At 28.5% G+C, this 22,325-nt stretch overlaps 1 protein-coding gene across 4 annotated transcripts; it reads left to right on the top strand.

Annotated features, from left to right (window-relative positions):
- Positions 1-1,955: 1,955 nt before the first annotated feature.
- On the top strand, positions 1,956-21,781 carry LOC117175106 (casein kinase I). 4 transcript variants are annotated; one of them, XR_004467436.1, is made up of 7 exons: positions 2,422-2,550; positions 4,101-4,210; positions 6,801-7,023; positions 10,552-10,845; positions 14,968-15,250; positions 15,969-16,077; positions 19,736-21,781. XR_004467436.1 is itself a non-coding variant. In XM_033364655.1 (6 exons), the coding sequence occupies exons 1-6, from the start codon at positions 2,422-2,424 to the stop codon at positions 15,970-15,972; spliced, it is 1,101 nt and encodes a 366-aa protein (XP_033220546.1). In that variant the 5' UTR covers positions 1,956-2,421; the 3' UTR covers positions 15,973-15,999. The 4 variants fall into 4 exon arrangements, 3 of the variants coding, with proteins under 3 accessions (XP_033220546.1, XP_033220549.1, XP_033220548.1); XM_033364655.1 differs by lacking the exon at positions 19,736-21,781 and having other exon boundaries at positions 1,956-2,550; positions 15,911-15,999; XM_033364658.1 differs by lacking the exon at positions 15,969-16,077.
- The last annotated feature ends 544 nt before the right edge of the window (positions 21,782-22,325 follow it).

Below are 22,325 nucleotides of genomic sequence, written 5' to 3'. Positions count from 1 at the left end.
ATGGATTCTCAAAGTTTAGACATTTATTCCACCAGTTAGTGAGATTCCAGGTTAATTACAGACTCGAAAAGCTTTGGAAAATGGTTCACAAAAAAAAAATAGACACGAAAAATCACGTTTTTTTTTTGTTTAAACTGCATTTTGGGATAATAAGAAAAATTGTTGAAAAATTTCATTAGCACCGTCGGAAAGAGGAGATCTTAAGCAATAAAAATATATGTGTCTCAATTTTTTCTAGTGTCGAATAGTCTTAGTTATTGGCCGTTGAAAAGCAGTGTACCGGTAGTGGCGTTTTGGCCGTTTAAGGGTTAATAGCATAATAATAGTTCAATTTAACGTTAAAAAAAAAAGAATTTTCACGTAATAAACGAAATTTCAACAAATTAGTACAATTTTCAAACAAAGAGATGTATTTTCAACTTGAAATGATGAATCTTTAATAAAAAAGAAATAATTTTCTACAAAATAGTAAATTTTTCAAGAGAAAGAAATAGATGACTTTTCAACTAAAAATGACATATTTTCAACCAAAAAAAGAATAGTTAAATTATTAAATCAAAAATTAAATTTCAACAAAAAATAAAATGAAGTTTCCACAAAATAGTTCAATTTTTAAATAAAGAAATGCATTTTCAAGGAAATTTATGAATCTTTAGCCAAAATAATGCATTTTTAACAAAGTAGTTCAATTTTCGAACAAGTAGTTGAATTTTCTGATACTTAAGTTAATTAATAGTATGATAATAATTCAATTTAACGATACGAAATTAATTTACACGTAAAAAAAACAAATTTTCAATAAATTAGTGAAATTTTGAACTAATTAGAAGTTTTTAACCAAAATGATGACTCTTTGACCAAAAAAACTAATTTTCGACAAAAAATTCAGTTTTAAACCAAGAAATAAGAGAATTTTCAATGAAATAGTTAATTATTTAAACAAACATATGACTTTTTAACTCAAATTATGAATCTTCAACCACAGAAAATAAATTGTTAACAAAAATAGGGAGGATATTTTTTAAACTATCTGATATTGATGCTTTTTTGATATTTTTAATTTTGAAATTTGGAAAAAATTGATTTACAATTTTTAAACATATAAATTTGATTTTTTTCCGCAATACAAACTTCAAGTTTTTCAATATGAAGTGACCTCTTGAAAGGGCCCACTCTTAAATTGTAAAATTGATTAACTTTCAGCTTTACATGTTTTGTACTGAAGTTATTTAAATTAGGAATCGAAGCTTCGAATTAGGATTTGTTTAATTATTTCAATTTTGTAATTAAAAATTGTTATGCCTTTAATATAAAGTATAATAAAGTCAAAAAGGTTCAAAAATTTATTTCAAGTATTTTTAGTCATGAGAAAATGAGAAGCTTATTAACTGGAAAAGAAAATTAAAGAAACATAGTAAGTAAAACGTTAAATATATTTATATCAAAATATTAATTTCCAAATATTAATGTAATTATGAATTTCATTTTCTTGTATAATTTTATTATGAAATTAATTAATGATTATTAATTGATCTTAAAGAGTTTCATATATTATAGATTCAACTATTATTATTTTCCTTTCACACTTATGTGCTTCTGAACTTCAAATAATAGAACGAACCAATTGAATAAAACAGAAATAAAAGAAAAAAAAGCGTTTCTGCGAACTAACTTCATGTTGCGAACGAAATAATAAAAAATGTTCATAAAATTACATAATTAATAACTTTCTGATATAAAAATATAACTATTAATTATAATATTAGATTATCAAATAGCAAAACTAAAATAAACTTGATCAATACTATAATTAAAACACATCGAATAAGAAAGAACAAAACCCAACAAAATATCGCATTTCTTTTTTAAATCGAGTCGGAACCCGAAGTTTGACGGTCCTGAGTCGACCAAGAAAGATCGATTACGACGTTAGTCAAACGCTATCTTCTCATCTCAGAAAATTGCCCAAAGAATCATAAAATCTCCCATCAAAATCTCTCAACAGCTTCTCAAAAAATCTGAAAATCCTTTTTAAATAATTTTCTAGTACTCTCGTAAAGTCAGGAGACAATAAATCAAGCAGGTTAGACGTGATTTGACCATTTAAAGGCGACGCAGCGTTTCCGCTACGTCAGTCGCTCGCTCGTGTCTCTAGCGAAGGGGAAAATGTCGGTGTGTTGGTGGGGTCCGTTGTGCCATTAGTGACTTTCGCCACCAATTTCTCCGCGTACCCAACATATTTTTGACCCCAGAGTAGAAAACCCTTCGTATAGATACTGCCCTTGAAAGATTCATAGCGTAAAGCACCCAAAGGTGCTCGCGATAGTGATATTTGCTCCGAGGTTGCGTGCGTGCTGTGCGGATCTTGAAAGGGCAGTGTTTTGTGCGTGGCAGGCATAGAACGAAGAGGCAGCAGGCAACATGACGTCGATGCTCGCAACCATGGGCAAGACCGAATTCATCGTCGGGGGCAAATACAGGCTCATGAGGAAAATCGGATCTGGATCCTTTGGAGATATTTATCTGGGCATCAACATCTCCAATGGAGAGGTATGGAAAATCAAATGATCAAATATATACCGTTTTTCGATCGCGATACCCCCCTTTTGTCCCGATTCACCTCGTCTGGAACTCGTGTAACTGTCTCTTCTCGACTTTTGCCTTTTTCGTCGGCTCCTTTGACCCCGTCAAAAAGTACGAATTTCAATTTAATTCTTTAATCGTGCAATCCCACTTTTATCCCTTTATGGTGATACTACTCGACGCGGAGACGAAAGTTGTGATGAAAAAAAATTTCGTCACTTGTTTAGAATGAGAATGAAAAAATGATTTTTATTTTTATTTGCGGATTTTTATGGTGATGAATTAAACGGGGAAAATTAGAGAAAGGATTCGAGAGAAACTCGATTGCATGAAAATTGGTAATGCTTTGTTGTCCCAACTGGTGCGATGCAGGTGTTACGAAACTTGTCGAGGTCGTAGGAAACCTCGGAACAGTCATTGTTGAAACTATTGCTTTCGATATGACCCTATTTGTTTTCATAAGTTGATTTCGATGACAAGAAATTTGATGGAGTTTGGGTTTTAGTTAAATGTTATTGAAGCCGGATCTTAGGGACTTGTTGATGGCTTGGAAATTTGGAACAGGTTCAGACTTGTTACACTTTTCCTGGAAATCAAGTGACGAGTTACGCCAGATGATGACACGGAGTTCTGATATCGGTATTTTTGTTCTGATTAAAAGTATTCAGCTTAAATGTTTTTGAAAGTTTTGTTTTCGAAAAGGCTGTCAGTGAGTCACTTTTAAGTAAATTTGAGTAACTTTTGATAAAATTGTTATCACTTGCCTTATCATTTTCTCACAAATATTTCAAATTGGAATTCTGAACAGTTTAAAGAGGGTAAATACAATTGAACATTGTGCAAGATAATTATTTAAATTATAAATAGTTTATCAATTCTATGTTTGAAGTAGTTAAAGTTACGTGTTTGAAGTTCTGGACTTTCATATGAACGAAACTATTCAATGATTTTTTTTATTGCAAAAAATAGATTACCAAAAGAAACCTACCTTCTCTTTTGAATTTCTCTAGCTTGATACATTTTCCTTATGATTGTTGTTAAACAAACTTGAAATCGGAAGTCGCACAGTTTCGAACAAGTTTTTATTTTGATAGCTTCATGCAGACATTTTTTAATGTTGAGTGCCTCTAATCAGAAAATGTTCAAATTTGAAGTTTTTAATTTAAATTCACAAGCTTTTGAAAGCATTGTACTTCAAATTTACAATTTAAAAGGCTTTTAATTTGGAGATTGACAACTATTTCAAGCTTCGAGTTTTAACTAATTTGATTAGAAATCCAGACATTTCAAGTTGCAAAGGTCTAATGGAACTGAATATTTTTAGATTAGTCGAATTAGATTTATACTCATTTTTTTCAAACAAGTATTTCTTTTTTTAAATAATGATTAGAGGATTGTAGATTTCAAAAAAAATTATTTATTGAATTTAAACCATAATTAATAAATAAAATATGCTCTGAATTAGACTAATGTTTTAGGATAATTAGAAGATTAAATCCTCTTTTTTTTCTTTTCAGGAGGTTGCGATTAAGCTCGAAAACATTCGAGCTCGTCATCCACAACTTCTCTATGAATCGAAATTGTACAAAATTCTTCATGGAGGTATTGGAATACCTCACATTCGCTGGTAATTAATTTCAATTTGTACTTTATTCCGCGATCACAATCTTTCCCCAATCCCCCTTTTCTCCCCTATTCTCGAAAAATTTCCCCTATCGTCATTAAATATACGATATACTACAGCATTTGAATTACGCGAGAAATTATCTGAAATTAGTAAATGTACAGTGTAAAATAATCAAAAAATTGAATATTCCAAGTTTATCAACTATTTTTATTTTGAAATCGTACTAATAAAAAATGCATAAATTTTCACTTGACTGCTTTCAAACCAAACTATTAAAATTTAAATAAACTTTGAAAGCTAAAATAATTTTATGTTGAATCTATATAAACTAAATATGTTACGCTCTCAAACTTTAACTTTTTCTAATTTGAGTTTAACGGCATCGAAGAGTGTAATTCCAAATTTACATTTAAATTTTGAAAATAAATATTTATCAATATCTATAAATGTCAATGTATAATTATGAATGATCATATTTTTTAAAAGAGAAAGTGTTCTTGATTATGTGGACGATTTAAAAAATATATAAATGGTTTATTATTAATTTTATTTTTTGTTGGATGTTTTTATATCGCCGTGAATGGATATCTGATGGCCTAAGTATATCCAATTAAAAAAATATATTCTTTGATAACAGAAATGATTTTAAAATGTATTAATTTTTATAAAGATTGTTTCTTTTCTGTTACCCCTCCTTTTTTTTTAGCTATTTCGACGCTGTGATCCCTGTTTATTTAATTTAAATGTTTATTCCACAGGTCAGAATAATTCATACAATTTTTGTAGGTTGATTTACATTTATCAGCGAAATTTGATTTCTTTTTAAGCTTAAACAATATCAGTGAAAAATAATTTATATGTTTAATGGCGGATTTTCCTCAAATATATAGTTTGAATCTTCAAAAATAGAAAGCTGAAAGCATCTTTTTGGCGATCTATGAGTAGTTTAAAGGCAAATTTATAATAGTAGAGCGACTTAAATATAAAAAGAAATTTTAAAAAATTTTGTCTAACTTTTTACAAGTTTTTTCTTTTCAATATTACATCCGGAAACTCGCTAAAAATTTGCAAAATAAACATATTTTTTCTTAAAGTAACAGAGGAAGGATCCGGAAAAGGAACCATTTGTACCTAAATTTCTGTTGAAATAGCCGGTTTTCTTTCGGTACACAGAGACACTGCCTTTTCAATAAATAAAGTACAAAGTTTTTTTTATATTATTTTTTTATTATATTGCCGTGAATGGATTTCCAACTACCTAAGTATCCAATTTAAAAAAATTTAATTTTGTTTCTTTTCTAATGTAAAAATAAATATTAAATTTTGTTCCGTACCGCTCCCTTTTTTTTAGTTCCTTTTGCAGTGTGATCCCTGTTTAGAAAAAAATTATAAAGAACCCCGCACTGTTTATATTGAAAAAGATCTCTGGTTTAAAAAATTTTATTTGATCTTGTAGTGTAGTCCCTAAAAATAGAAGAAATTGTACAAAAAGAATTCGGACCGACTATAACTAGTTCAGAGTGGCCACTCGACCGGAAAACCGGGAATTTTTTAAGACCGGGAAATGAGAGTGAATTTATTTTTTTTCATTTAAAAAGTGTCGTTTTAAAGATTAAAAGTATTACAAATTAGAAGCGTTTGACATCAACAATTTGGAATAAAAAAACGTTCTTGGTTGATCAACGGCGAATATATAAACTATAATGATTTTTGAAATTGAACTGTACAATAAAGATTAATAAGTGAACAATCATGAAATTGATTTTACAGGACGATTCGGAGTCAGTTTAAAATTTAAGAATTTATTAATTTTATTCACATTTGTATTAATTTTGTCAATGTATTACTATTAATTATTTTATTCAAATTTATTAAAATTCAGGCTTTGTTTCAGTCTAAAATTAGAAAATTTAACATTTTTTAATCACGAAAAACATCAATGGCTTAATATTTAGACAAATTTGACTGCTCATTTAAAATCAGTATTGAGAAAACAAATATTTAAAACTAAACAAGACAAACTTTGTTTCGATGTATAAATAAATATTGAACACCTATTATTCCTAGAAAAAATTCGAGTAAACTGAAAAGATATGTAGAAGTTCTAAAAAAAGGCCTAATTTAATAAAAATTTAGATTTTTGCAGATTTCAAACAAAAAAATTTGGATGCTTTTTAAGAATTATGAAAGGCTTCAAAAGCATAAAAAACATTTTCTTAAAATTTCCTTTATAAATTGAAAATGATTTTGTTTTATTTTTAAAAATTAATTTTAAGAGAATATTTTCTAAAAATTTCAAAATTGTCTAAAGTGAATCTGGAATATTTGTTATTTTGCAGGATTAAAAAAAAGCATTAGGAAAAATTTGAGGAAAAATTAAAATAATTTTTTAAAAATGTTCAAAATTTCAAAACTAATTTAAAATTTGAAAAAAAATGTAAAACAACATTTAGATTTTTCAAGATTTCGAAATACAATTTTGAAGTTTTTTAATGATTCTTGCTTAAAGTGATTTGCAGCTCAGTTTTTACTACTTCAAATGGAAAAATGCTTTTATAATAAAATAATAAAATACGTTAATATAATGTAGGTATGGACAAGAACGCGAATACAATGTTCTCGTAATGGATCTCTTGGGCCCGTCCTTAGAGGACTTGTTTACATTCTGTTCTCGGAGATTCACGATAAAGACTGTCCTGATGCTTGCTGACCAAATGATCGGAAGGATTGAGTACGTCCATTGCAAGCATTTCATTCACAGAGACATCAAGCCAGACAACTTTTTGATGGGGATTGGGCGCCACTGCAATAAGGTAATTTAAATACCAAGTCTTATCAAAAATATTTGCAAATGAACTAATTCTACCGGGTGGAAACCGGGAAGTTTTCAGCCTTTTTTTTTTACTTTCGCAAAAAATATCATCTTGCTCTTATGGAAAAAATATTTGTGGAATTTTGCTCAGTGTTACTAACCATCTATATTAAAATATTGAAGCTCATTTGAAGGATTGCAGTACAGAATTAGATAACCGACAAAATCGGAATTTTTCAGGACAGCGTAACAACATTGTGTATAATCGAAATCGTCAATTAAAGATAAAACAAAAGTTCACTCTCGAGCTGAAGTATTTCTGAATTGAGGCCAAAAACGTATGATTAAAAAAAACATTGCTCACTTTCGAGAAATAGAATGCGAATGTTTACAAACTCAAACTGACAGGAACCTAAAATTGGAACAGGCTCGGTTGCGGATCACGATAAAAAGTGTAATTTTCAGTTTAAACAAAAAATAAGAAATTGCTATCGAGATATTACTTTGCTAAATTGTGAGAAAATTAGTTTCGTTAGAAAAGGGTAACCTATTCCGAGTAAATCATTCATGAATTTGGAAGTTTTAATTTCATGGGTTTTGAAAATCTTCTTTAGATAGCGACTAAAAATATATTTTTCAATTTTAAAAAAGGTTCTGGGGAAATAAAGCTTCAGTATGGCAGTATTATACTGTAATATAAAAATTTTCGCTGAAGGGTTTTTCTAAAGAAGAAAGGTGCATATTTTTCTTCATAAATAAATGAGAATAATTTTTAGAAGTATCGTTCCTTATCGCAAGGCAAAAAGATAAGTGAAAACTGAAACCTTATAAAAATGGCTTTATGTAGTTAATGAAGTATCAACTATTCGCCTTTTGTCACCTATTTTCAATTTTGTCACCTATTTTAGGGATTTGTCACCTTTTTCTCCTATTTTGGGGTTTCTCATCTTTTATCACCTTTTTTCAGTTGAAAAAGTACAATTTTATTCAAAATTTTAACTTGCACACCAAATACAGTTTTTATTGCACTTTCCTAATCAACGAATCTTAAACAAAATTATCGAATTTTCAAACAAAGAAGATTAAACTTCAACCAGGAAGAGTTGCATTTTCAAACATAATCTTAAATTTTTATTTTGAAAAGATGAATATTTTACAAGCCAGTTTAATTTTGAAGAAAGGAAGACGAATTTTCAACTAAAAAAGATGTCTTTTCTAATAAATGAGAATTTTTACACCAAAAGGATTGATTTTCTATAAAAAAATAGAAGTGTTTGATAAATCAGTTAAAATTTCGATAAAAAAGATTACTTTTTAAGAAAATAGGTGAATTTAGATTAATTATAAAATAAAAATATAATCTTTTTTCAAATAAAAAAAATTAGCTTTTAATAAAAAATGATCAGTTTTTAACCAAAGAAGATGAGTTTTAGAGGTTAATTTTAAACACAAAAGGTGACTTTTTAAGAACCTAGTTCAATTTTCAATAAAATAAATAAACTTTCAAACAATTTGTAGAATTTTGAACTAAACACCAAAAATATAATAGTAGACTTATCAATAAAAATTATTAACTTTCAAATATAAAAGGTGAATATTCAACAACTAAAAAAAAAGATTTTTGTACCAAGAGAAATTTTCAACAATAAAATGTGAATTTTCTACAATAATAGATTTTTCAAATAAAAAGAATTAATATTCAATCAAAAAAGATGAATCTTCAACCAAAAAATATTAATTTTCAATAATAAAAATGAATTTTCTGCCAAACAATGTAATTTTTTCTCTAAAAACGATTACTTTTTAACAAATAACTTTAATTTTCAATAAAATAGTTCAATATTTAACTAAATAGTAGAATTTGTAACTAAACAGTAGAATTTTGAACCAAAAAAATTATTCATTAAAAATTCCACTCCTTGGTTGAAAGTTGAAAGAATTTTTTTAAATTTCGTTTTTTTTTTTGTAGGAAATCAACTTTTTTTGGTCGAAATCTAGTCGTGTTGAAAATATATACTGTTGAATACTCGTATTTTTGGGTAGAAAATCCATTCTTATGGTTTGATAATTCATCTTTTATGGTTAAAAATTCATGATTTCTAATTGAAAAGTCTAATGAAATAAAAGTATATTTTTATGAGAATGTAGGTGAAGATTCATCTTTATAGGGTGACAATTAAACTATTTAGTTTAAAATTCATTTTTCTTGGTTAAAAATTAATTTTGTTGTCAAAAATTCGACTCTTTAGTTAGAAAACTCTTGAGATCTTAGAAATATGGTACCGCCTACATTAGTGTTATTTAAAAGAATTTATCTCCTTATTGCCTCCTCATAGAGGGAGGATGGTAATTTTGACGGGCTCTCTGATTTTCTGAAGATCAGATTTTTGTGAAATATGGAAACATAAGCTTGAAAAATATCGAAAGTATCAATTTTTAATAAAAAGTTAATTTTCAATCTAATACTTCCATTTTCTAACAACCTGTTGATTTTTACAATAAAAAAGACTAATTTTCTACCAAAAAAGATTAATTTCCTACCAAAATAATATAATTTTCAGACCCAAAAATATGAATTTCCGAGAAAAAAGTTAGTTGCCAATCAAACAGTCGACTTTTCAAGTCAAATGATGAACTTGTTACAAAGAAGGAGAATTTTTTCCGATTATTTGAATTTTAGAGCAAAAAGGGTGAATTCTTATCAAAAAGTATAATAGTTGATATTTCAACCAAGAAAGATTTTGATTACAAATTGAAAGCAGTTCAATTAATTAAAAAAAAAAACAACAAATTTTAAATAAAACTAATGAAGCCTCAAGATCATTGATTTGTTTTTTAATTTAGAGCATTGAAATGATAACGTGGATTTATATTTTTTTATATTGAAAAATGTTAGTACCTTCAATTTGTATACGCGTAAATTACGAAGCATTTGAATACAACATTTTTTAATTAAAAACTTTCAAATTTCAATTTTAAAAGTTCAAAATTTAACAGTTCCACTTTGAGTGCTTTCCTTTGCAGCTTAGTTTTTATGACCTCAAGTGAAAAATTTTGTAGCTTTAATGTTCCATTTTTTAAATTTTATTGACCGTGAAAAATGTTTGCGAACTGGGAAAAGGCCGGGAAATGACCGGGAATTTATTTCATCGATTAAAACGGCCACGCTGTAGAATATAAAAGATACTCAACGGTATTTATTATTGGCCCAGTATTGAACATACTTTTCCAGTTGTCTCAGTTACCGTCGGTTCACCTTACTTTTCCTGTTTTTAGAGCGTTTGGGACTGTGATTTCTGAAATCAATTTTACAATATTTTGTACTTTGTATTGGAGTCTCAAAATGTTTAATTCTTCTCAGCGTGTGTATAATAAAGCAATTATTATTTAATAATTATTACAATAGCTTAAAAGTAAATCGGGAAAAATGTAATTTTTGACCGGGAAACTGCCTGGCATTTTTGTGTTAAATTTGAGTGATCACCCTGCTCTAAATAAATAAATTCTGATGTGTTTCCTTCGGTTGCAGCTCTTCTTGATTGATTTTGGACTGGCTAAGAAGTACAGGGACAGTCGCACAAGATCGCACATCGTCTACAGAGAAGATAAAAATCTGACTGGAACTGCGAGGTATGCTTCCATCAATGCCCATCTTGGAATTGAACAGAGTCGCCGAGACGACATGGAGTCCTTGGGATATGTACTTATGTACTTCAATCGGGGATCTCTTCCGTGGCAAGGACTTAAGGCCGCTACCAAGAAGCAGAAGTACGAAAAAATTAGTGAGAAGAAAATGTCCACACCAGTTGAGGTTTTATGCAAGGTCAGAGGTCTTTGCTTTCTACCTAGACTATTGAATAAATCATTTTAAATTATTTAAGTTACGTTTTATGTTACGCAACCTGTATTTGTATTTTTACATTTCCCTGTTTTCAAAGTGTTTGGAGAAATTTGAAGCGATTACAAATTTGCAAGGTAATTCACGGGATTTCAAAGTATTTAAAGGGATTTTAAGGGGTTTTATCAGACTTACTCAAATTTATACGATCTCCAAGAACTTTAAACATTTCAGGATTTTTTGCAAGATACCAAGAAATTTCAGAGGATTTTAAAGGGATATCAAAGATATCAAAGGATTTTAGAGAATTTTGAGAATTAAATTTCAACTGAATTCTAGGGATTTTCACGAATTTATTAGATCTCTGTGGATTTGAAAGATTTAAATATTTTTAAAGGAATTCAAAAATGTATTAAGATTTGGAGATGTTTTATGGGATTTCAAAAGATTCGAGCTATTTTGAAAATTTCAAAGAATTTTAATGATTGTGTATTTCAAAAGATTTTCGAAGAGTTAAATGAGATTTTAGAGAATTTCTAAGTACAGAAAATTGTTAAGGAATTTCAAAAGATTAGGTACGGAATTTCTATGGATTTCAAGGGATTAAAAAAAAATTGAAATTTCCCGTTGATTCGAGAGTATCGCTACAATTTGAGCGTTTTTAAATAGATTTCAGTAGATTTTCACTATTGTTACTGAAAGATTTTAAAGACATCAACTTTTGGAAAAGTTTTGCAAAAGTAATGAATCTAGGAAAATGACTCGAATTTTTTAAATGATTATAAATAATTAATTAATAATAATCAATAATCTTAATGATTATCTTAGTGCTTCACGTAAAATTTTTAATTTATCAAATTTATTTTTTTACTCATAAAAACAGAGTATGATTATTAATTCCAGAATTTTTTAAGACTTGAAGAAAAATAGAATATTGATGAAAATTGTTTGTAATTCGAAGATAATTTAAAAGCACATTATATTATTCGCATTGATTCAAGAAATGATTGGTAAATTAGTCTGCGATTAGTAGATTGTGTTAAAATTCAGTATAATTGACTGGAATAAAAAAAAAACTAAATCTATTATTTTGTTATGTAGACCTGCAAAACCTGGAAATCGTAAAATTTTGATACCAGGCAACAGTAGCAACCCTGTCAACATATTTCAAAAATCTAAAAACTTTAAGGGTATTTTAAAAGATTTCTTAATTTTTTAAAGGGGAAATGAAAAATATTATACAGTTAAGATGTATCACGAAGTTTTGTTATATTTTTTTGGGATTTCGTAAATTTTAGGTCGTCTCATAAAATATTAAAGGATTTGAGAAAGTTTCCAGGATAAAAAGTATTAAAACAATGTCATCTAGTATAAAATTATTCATCAAAAACTTAATTCTTTATTATTTTTAAAAATTACAAGTATATACCTGCAATTATTTAATATTGGTAATGCATTTTCCTAAATTTTTCGGCAAAATAAAACGAGATTATACAATTTTCTTAAATCTTTTATCGAATCACTTAGGTTTATATTTTTAACAACAATGTAAAAGATTTAAACATTTCAGATATTTTTACTTTCTGTTTAATCTGTCGTCAAATCTGGAAAAGTAGATCTTCAGATCTAACGGTGTATCTGGTAGATAGTGCAAAACCCGCTAGACTTTAAAAATATTGAATGATTTTGGGGATAGTAGTAATTTAAAAAATGGTGAAAAAAAACGTTGTTTTATAAATATTTGTTCCAAACCCCCGACAATCTTTTTAATTCTTGTAATTAAATAATTTGAAATTTCACTCAAATATTATAGAACCTCTTGAAATATTTGAAGTCCTATAAATACTTTTGAGTGCCTGGAAAGTTAATTTAAAAATTTTATTGAGAGCTTTACAAACTACTGAAATTTTTACAAATATGATAAAATTCCTTGAAATCTGTTCTCTTGAAATTCTTTAGAATCTTTAAAAATATCTTAAGATCTTTAAGATTTCTTAAAAATATTTGGAACTAACTTGGCATAATGAAAAATTCTTTGCTTATTTTTAAATCCTCTGAAATCCCTTGAAATCTTTCAAATTGTTGAATTTTCAAGCCGAAATTACAAATTATGTACAAAACAGTTTAAATTTGTACCAAATGAACATTCAGAAAAAACTACTTTTTCACAAATAAAAAATCGATTTTTTAACTAAAATACTTAAACTTCACCCTAAAAAGATTAATGATCAACAAAACATGTAATAGTTGATATTTCAAGAAAAAACATTTTTATTAAAATCAAGAAATACTTGATTTTTAACCAAAAAAAAAAGAATTATTTTCTACCAATAAATACAGATTTTTTAACAAATTAAACGAACTTTCAAGCTAGAAAGACGAATTTTCAACGAAGATGTATGGCTTTACAAAATTGTGGAAATTTTAACAAGATAATTCAATTTTTAATCAAATAATATAATCTTAAAATAAGAAAATGTGAATGTTTAAACAAAAAAATTAATAATAGACTTTTCAAGGGAAAATAAGGAACTGTCAACCAAAAATAGTTGAAAAAGGGGAAAGACTAAGCCTGCAATAAATAAATAGAAATTTTGATCATTTATAGACCAAAGAATAACATTTTAAATAAACATCAAAGTTCATTTTCAGTACAGTGGAACATTTTATGACACTATTTACATTGTTTTTTTATTTCTAAAGCGATTCCGAAAAAAATATGACGTGGCCGTATACCCCCCCCCCCCCCCCCCCCCCCCCCCCCCCCCCCCCCCCCCCCCCCCCCAACTGTGGCCGAATTTATAGATAGCTCTTGATCATTTTATGATTTATTCTAAAAACCGGGAGTCTACTTTTGTTTAAAATTCGTTTTTTCTTTGGTTAAAAAAATTAATTTTTTAAACTGAAAATGTAACTTCCACTTAAACATTTTATTATTTTAGTTAAAAATTCAATTTAAACAGTATTTTTTTTTATAGTTGTTGTTTTTTTGGTAGAAAGTGATGTTTGTTTAAAAATTAATCTTTTTGTTTGAAAAATTACGTTTTTGGTTGAAAATTCAAGTATTCCAGTTAAATATTCCTCATTTTAGTTGAAAATTTATCACTGGTTGAATTAATTTTTTTATTGAGAATCAAACTATTCCATTTTGTGTTGAAAATATATCTTTTTTAGTTTAAAATTTAATTAATTGTTAGAAAATTTGTCGTTTAGTTGAAAATTCATGTTTGTTGATAAAAAATTGTATTTTTGATAGAAAATTAAGCTTTGTGTTTAAAAATTCATCTTTTGCGTTGAAATTTAAACTTTTTTGTTAAAAATTCATTTGTATGATTTCAAATTAATCTATTCCAGTTAAAGATTTATAATAATTATTTTTAATTATAATTATAATAGTATTATAATAATAAAATATTATCTTTAATTGAAAATTCATTGCTTTGGTTGAAAATGTATTTTTTTTGTGTGTAAAAATTAATTTTTTAACTGAAAATTTAGTTATCCCATTTTTGGTTGCAAAATGACCTTTTTAAGTTGAAAATTAAACTAGTTGATTGAAAATTAAACTGTTAATTGAGAATTCATGTGTTCTGTTGAATAAGTGTATTTTTTCTCGAAAATGACTTTTTTTTTTAAATTGAACTATTTGGTTGAAAAATCAATTTTTTTTTTTGAAAAGTTAGGAATGTAAAGCGTATTAATTGAAGTTGATAAGCACCCACATTACTTTTACCTGAATATGCATTGAATTTTAAGTATAAGATCAAATGAAAATTTTTATTATTAATCCAAATATATGAACTTTAGAAACAAATTCAAGAAATGATTAATTATGTTTTTGGTATTATTTAATTATTTAATTAATCGATGGTGCTAATATATTTAAAAATATCTTGTAATATAATTTGTCAATTATCTTTCTAAATTAATCATATTAATTTAATCCCTAGAAACTTAAAAAAATGTATACATTTAAACATTTATATGAAAAATTATACCTGAAAAAACTTGAGATACCCGAAAAAAAAACCTGGAATTGTCAGGGCATTTTTGCCTAGGATTTTGGTAGACAGTCTGTAAAAAAGAAAAAAAAACAATTCTCAACAGGGCTTCCCAGCTGAGTTCGCGATGTACCTGAACTATACTCGAGGTCTGCGTTTCGAGGAAAGTCCAGATTATATGTACCTTCGTCAGTTGTTCCGAATTCTGTTCCGTACGCTGAACCACCAATACGACTACACGTTTGACTGGACGATGCTGAAGCAAAAGGCGGCAGTAGCCAGTATGAACGGCGGAGCATCGGCCAGCGGACACGGCCAGGCTGGCCAAGGAACCGCTGGACAAGGTACAGTTCCAGGACAGCCGACTTCTCAAGCTGCCCCGCAGCCAGGTTCGTAAAAGATTTCTGGTAATGCTTTTGGCTCAGATTTTCAATGAGAAAGTTTTTCAATACACTCAAAACGAGATCCCATCGAATTACTTATGGTACATTTTGTTTTCGCGTCAGTAAATTGGGATCGAAAGCACGAAGGTGGTGCCCTCCCTCATATTCAATTCATGATAACTGATACTTTATTCACCTGATTTGACATTTGATCACTGACTTTATATGCTTGTCGCAAAACAAATGTCAATAAGATACCGGGATGGTTGTTGCAATCAGCAGATGAAAGCTATTATCAGATTTGCGTATTATAAGAAACCTTTGCGAGGCTATAGGGCTAAGCCGTTTAAGGAACATGGAGGTAACGAAGAACAACTGATTCTAGACTACATACGTACGTGGAATCTGATAGAATATAGAAGGTCATTTTTACATTTCTTCCCTTTTTTTCATATTGATTTTTTATATACTTTTGAAATTGTCTTCCTTTTTGTTTTGGCGGATTTATTTGCACGGGTTTTTGTTTGGTAAAGGGATCTTGAAAATATTAACGTTTGTTCAGATCAAAGCTCTCTAATTTTCTTTCTCAAGTGTGGTACGAATGTGGTCTTTAGAATAGCGGTTTTTATGTTCCCCTGTACAAAGTCTAATGTATTTTTGATCCAGTTCCAATCTTTTTGGATACTCGTTCCAAGTACACACAAATTCAATTTATCCGAAGCAGATAGGTTCTATCCTTTCAAGTGCAATATAACACTCGGTTAGATGGATATAAAATGTAATTGTGACGATCGATGATCGGTTGATGTCTCAAAATCGCTCTTGTGAAACACGTAAGTTGACAAACCTCATCAAATATAAAACAATTGTTAATGAACCTGCAAATATTTGTAATTAATCAGCTGACTGTAGTTTAAATTGATATTTAAATTCAACTTCAAACTTATTCTCCATATTGAATTGACAGGGTGACGACTTGACCAGGAATTTAATTTTAAAAACCGGGAATTTACTTATGATCATATCAAAATTCAAGTTTTTATTATTTTAATCATTTTTGACATTTCAGAGATGTAAAAAAGTAAAAAAATAATTATAGTTTTTATTTTAGGAAAGGCAGTTTTGCTAAAGAAATATAATTTCCCTTGGAATAGGGAATTTTTTACGTGGGAGAAGGGAAATTATTTTAAAGAATAAAAACTGGTATTTAGAAGACATTTAAAAAAAATCCCTGTTCTAAGTCAAAATTCATCAAAATTTAAACATTCGGTCTTCCAAATTTTAGAAAAAGTAAGTACTTTTAGCAGTTTTTAGAGTAGAAGTAGTTTTTCGATTAAGAAATATTTCTGAATTATAAGTTTTTTTTAATTTATCTTTTTTTCTTGAAAAATCAACTATTTGAGGTTAAAAGCTAAACTCTTTTGTTAAAATTTTTTTCAGATATATCATTTTAATTCAAAATCCATTTCTTTATAAAAATTTATCTACTGTGTTTAAAATATATTTTTCTGAAAATTCCATTTTGTTTTTGTTAATAATTAGATTTTAAACGGAAAATTAAACTTTCTATTTTTGTTTCAAAGTTTATTTTTCAATTGAATATTTAACCGTTTAATAAAAATTGACCTTTTCTAGTTTAAAATTTAATAATTTGTATGTAAATTGAAAAAAAAATTTTTTTTAATTTAAAATTCAAGTATTTTTATTTTAAAAAAGCGACCTTTTTTTATAAAAAATCGATTAGTTTTGGTAGAAAATGATTTTTTCTTTGATTATTAATCTCATTGTTTGAAAATTTTTCTTTTTGGTTGAAAATTAAAGTAATTTTCATCATTTTAGTTGAAAATATACCTTATAGGTTAGAAATAAATTCACTTGGTTGAAAAAGTAACTCTTTTATTTAAAATTATTTTTTTTTATAAAATTCATTTTAATTAAAAATTAATTTAATTAAAAAGTAAGTTATTTGATTGAAAACTTGTTTTCTCTTTGTTTGAAAAAGGAATTTTTTACCGAAAATTAAACTCGATTATTTTAAATTTGTTTCTGTTTTGTTCAAAAGTAATTTTTTCTTAAAATGAAAATACTATTCCAGTTGAATATTCCATAATGTTAGTTGAAAACTCATTTTTTGGTTCAATATTGATTTTCTTACCTCAAAGCTTCATTATTTAAGTTTTGGTTGACAGTTTATCTTTTTTAGTAAAAATTGTTTTTGTTAAAAGTTCAACTATCTCAGTTTAAGATTCAGTGTTTTAGTTGAAAACTTATTTTTCGGTTTTAAACTTGAATTTTCCAATTGAGGATTCATCATTTTAGTTTAAAATCATAAGGTACGATGAAAATTCTTTTGTTTTACTAAAAATGAAGCTATTCCATTTTCTGTTGATAATTGATTTTTTTTGTCGTTCAAAATTAAACTATTTCGTTCAAATACATGTATTTTGTTTAAAAATTGTATTTTCCGGTAGAAAATTAATCTTGTTTAAACGTTTATTTTTTGTAATTAAAAATATCAGTTGAAGATTTTTAAATTTCATTTGAAAAATGATCGGGAATTTGAAGTCGTTCGCCGAATCGCCACCCTACTTCAGAATCTGAATTTTTAGTTACTATTTAAAAAAAGAAACAATGTTCGAAATGCAGTCAGCTGATAACACAACAATGAAGAAGTGGTCTGTCGATAAATATTAACCGACTGCGTCATTTCTGCTTAAAATAGAGCATTCTCAAATTATAATTCAACGCCTAATCAAACGAATTGCATCTTAGATTGTAAGCGGAAGTGTCGCGGTCGAAACTAGATGAAAATAAGGTCGTGCTGCATAATGAAATAGTAATTGTTTGTACTCGATTTCAAACAATCCGCAAAATTTTCTGTAAAAATAAGTCGATATTTAAAGCGAAAAAAATCAAGGATAATTAAATGATAACATTAACAAGATAGTTGTGTGTTAATCGATAACAGCACTTCATTTTCATGATCACTTAATCTTGGGCAGATATAACACTGATCACTGATTCATTATAACACTCACCAGAAATCGAGTTAATTTTACATTATCCATTTTTCAATAGGGTGTCGACCAATTTTTTTCTTCAAAATTTTCAAATATTTATTTCATATTGAAGTTCGAGTGTCTACCTGACCAGGAAACGGTCGGATACAATGTATAAATAAATTACAATTACATAATTATTATTTTTTCATGATTTAAAATTAATATAATTGAAATCTCTGAACTGTACAATTTATAAAAGTTAGAAATTTTGTATTTTGCAGTTTAATGGCTTTTAATATAAAATTGGTCAGTCGAAAAGTAATAAATGCTTTCTTTTTATACGTGTAAATTATTGAGCGTTTCAGTTACAACAATTTTAAGCTTAAATTTTAAAAGTTCAGTTTTTATTACTTTAAACGAAAAAATTTGCGGCTCTAATTATAATTCTAATTTGCGACAAGGGATTTTGGAAAAGTATCTGTATCTATCAATTTGAAAATAGAATTTTCTAAAAGAATGATTATAGTTCTGACTTTGGGAACTGAATTTTCGAAAAATAAGGTACATTTTGAATTGAAACGGAAAATTTTCCGAAGCAATACCCAAGCAGGGAAAATTGAACTTGATTGATGATAGATTTCAAGTACTGGAAACAATAGGCACCCTGTTTACATTTCACATGCGCACACACACGCACAATAATGGTAATCTAAGATCAGTCATTCATTTACATCCATCTAATCGTTACTAATAATAATTGTCCCAAATTTTACAAAAGAGACTCGCGACCACCTATCAAGCTTCATAATCGCTTAATAATTGCACATAAATAATCTGATTCTGTTAACCATAATCATGTCATATTTTCCTTTCTTTATCGGATCACTAGAGTCAGCACCTCTAAGAACTAGAACTAAACGATCCTCGGCCCTTTTGTAACTGCCACTGTGTCCTTGTCCTTCCCCAGTTTTGAGAAGCTTGAGAAAAAGAGAGAGAAAGTCCTTTGAAGAAAAGGTGTCCCGTATCTGATCAATTTTTAGCCTCTACCAAAGTCCTTTTTTTATCTTTAATAAAAAGACATAACAACTTTATTGCAGAGAATTCTCTAGAAATATTTTGTATCAAATTTTGTTGAAGTTATTTTTTCTTATATTATTTTTACATAAATTCAAATTGAATAGTGGTTTATTTTACTTGTCGGGGATGTAAATATGCTTTGGTGTAGGCGCAAACTTCCAAGTAATCACAATTTGTACATTGTCTTTTGATTCCTTTTTTTTGTGCATCGTTCAATTAGAAAATTACTTTCCCTTGTACACGTGCGAAATAAAAGTGTACACTGACAAAAAAACGAATAAAGTTTTCTACTCTTTAATTCAACTCTTTGCCTTCTACTTTTAAAATGTATAATGATTTGAATCCAATAGTCTGATTATTTTTCGAGAGGTTCTCAGCTTTAACTTCAACATTCTTTTGGGATTTGTTACAGGAGCACGCTAAATCTCTTAACAATGTGTGATAGCACGAAACTTGAACGCATTCGCTTAAGTGTCTCACACACTATTCATAACCGCCACCATCGCCATCCGAAGGGTCAAATCAAGCGACTCTCTAAGTCTGGAGCAAACGATTTTAAACGTGTCGAATAGAAAAATAAGTCAAACAAACACCGAGTTCCAAATGCTTAGAGAGTCTCGGTTGATGCAACTTTTCGAGTCGAAAGCCAAGCAAAGTCAGAGGCTGACTTTCATTATTAATCGTCATTATTCTCCATCATCGATTATCACTGAAGTAAATAAAGTCGTCCGGAGTCCAGTTGGCGAGTGATTGAACCTTCAATTATACACACACTTTTCATAGAAAGAGAGACATTGCAGTGTTCTTAAAAGTGTGACTGACTGAACGTGAAATAACATTTTTGTATTTACTCTCTCTCTCTCTCTCTTTCTCGATCCCAAGTGTGCTTGTGTGAGTGGTCAAAAGACCTGCAAATCTTTCGACCAGTTGTTGAAAAATTTATTCAAATTTCAGTTATCTCGATCCTAGTTGATAAGATTAGGCTAGTCTATTTCTGTTCGTTCTTTTGTTAATGACGATTATAATATGACATTGTGGAGCACTCGAGACGAATTTACCTTACAAATTAATTTTAAAAACAACTTACAAAATAATAAAAAAGAATTTTACAAAATAACTAAACAACATAGAAATTATTGATGAAAAGGAAAGGAGAAAATCATTGTACCTAGACTCTCTTTCTCTCTGTGTCGGATTTTTGTTCTGTAAAAAGATGTCCATTTCTGTACAGAAAAGAATCGGACATTTTTGGATTCAACGACTCCATTTTGTGAATTAATTGTGATCGAGAGATTTATCGCAGGATCGAAGGAAGCGTCGATATTGGATGATCGTTCGATTGTTTAATTTGTAATAGTTTTGGAGATTGATAATTTGCAAAATCAGAGTCCTTGACTCCCAGGATTTATTCGATTCGAGAAATTATCGGAGGAACTCAAAATTTCTCAAATACTCTCGGTTTCCTCGACTGACTTTCGGAGAAACACAGAGACAATATGGACTTTGTTTCTGTGGCGATAAGGTAATCGCATCGCCGAAATAATGAAAAACAAACACAGAATGATTTAATGTCTGCAGTTGTCGACTGCAAATGAAAACCGTGATATGTCATATGCTGCCGGCTGCCGATATAGCATTAAAAAACCTTCATATTTTATACACACTGCGTATGTACTTTTAGTTTCGTTTCTAGATTTTAAGATTTTCATAATAAGTATATATATATATAATCCACGAATGTTTATGTTTCGTTTAATATACTTATTAAATTACAGTAGTTTCTTTATCGCAGATTTCATTCGTCATGGCACACGTCCGGTGGGGTTATTCTCTATTATCCAGGGTAATTAACCCTACAAATTATTAAAGAAAGAGTAAATAGGAAGAGCGCTTAGCTAAAGCGAATCCAAAGTCGAATGTCGACATTAACATGCTTTATGATATCTCGTTATGGAAAAGTGAAAAAGGAGAAACCTTATATAGTTTTTTGTTGGTTGGTTGGTTTTTTTTTTTTTTTTTTTTTTTTTTTTTTTTTTTTTTGTAAGTACGAGGGCAGTCTTGGTTGAGACTCGTAACCATACAAAGGAGACGAATGTTAAATAATGATGCAGAAAAAGTAAAAAAATAATGAAACTATTTCTAAACCTGTAAAATGATAATATGATAAAACGAGTTAATTGAGTGAGTGAATGAGAGTAATTAATACTAATCGGGTGCGAACGAGTCGGATTGTTGGACAAACGAATAACTGAGTGAGTAAATGTTTGTCTGATTGCAGCGTGTGTGCATATGAGAGAATAAGTTAATTATTAATTAATTAATATACATGCACATGATACTATTCAATATATATTATATTACTATAAAGAATGTGACAGCAATTAAGATATGCGTTATTTCATAAATACTGAAAACTATTGCTCCCTTTGTCTCTATAAATAAAGTCTCAACACTGTAATGCAAAGACTTTTTCGTTGGTCCTTCAGTTTCCAGCAATCCTTATCCTGTTCCAGGATGGCGACTTGATCGGGAATTTACTTCTGATCGTAGTGAATTCAAGTTTTCATCTTTTAAATAATTTTGGTCAATTTAGAAAAGTGATTTCTAGTTTATCTACAGTCGCTGGGCATATGAGTGTTCTTAAATGGCCAAGAATTTATGTTGAGCAAATGCTCTCGATAATATGCTCAGCAGTTAAGCTCGAACAGAGCACTTATTGTTGAAATAAATATATATCATAATTACTACCTATATTTTGATAAAAACATTCTTGACTGGAGTAAACATATACTTTCTTAAATGACGAGAGTTAATACAGATCAGGTAATTCCAAAAAGTCAGGGAGAAACTGGTAGTTAGGAAATTTTCAAAAAACTAAAGTTGAAGTTAATTTTCAGGGTTCTTCTTGAAAGTTTCTAACTAGGAAGTATGTAATTTTCAAAGTTTTAGAAATTATTCCGCGAGGAAAAACGATTTTGGACTTCAACCCGCTTTTGCCCCCA

This window comes from Belonocnema kinseyi, chromosome 6 (assembly GCF_010883055.1).
Source record: "Belonocnema kinseyi isolate 2016_QV_RU_SX_M_011 chromosome 6, B_treatae_v1, whole genome shotgun sequence".
NCBI classification, from domain to species: Eukaryota; Metazoa; Arthropoda; class Insecta; order Hymenoptera; family Cynipidae; genus Belonocnema; species Belonocnema kinseyi.
The sequence above is the reverse complement of the archived record's forward strand: the minus strand, read 5'-3'. Positions and strand labels throughout refer to the sequence as shown.

Excerpts from the sequence above, each read along its gene's own strand:
- LOC117175106 (XM_033364655.1), top strand. The coding sequence starts at position 2,422 with ATGACGTCGATGCTCGCAACCATGGGCAAGACCGAATTCATCGTCGGG. Across the intron at positions 4,211-6,800 it reads GGAATACCTCACATTCGCTG|GTATGGACAAGAACGCGAAT; the intron begins GTAATTAATTTC and ends AATATAATGTAG. Across the intron at positions 10,846-14,967 it reads CAGTTGAGGTTTTATGCAAG|GGCTTCCCAGCTGAGTTCGC; the intron begins GTCAGAGGTCTT and ends AATTCTCAACAG.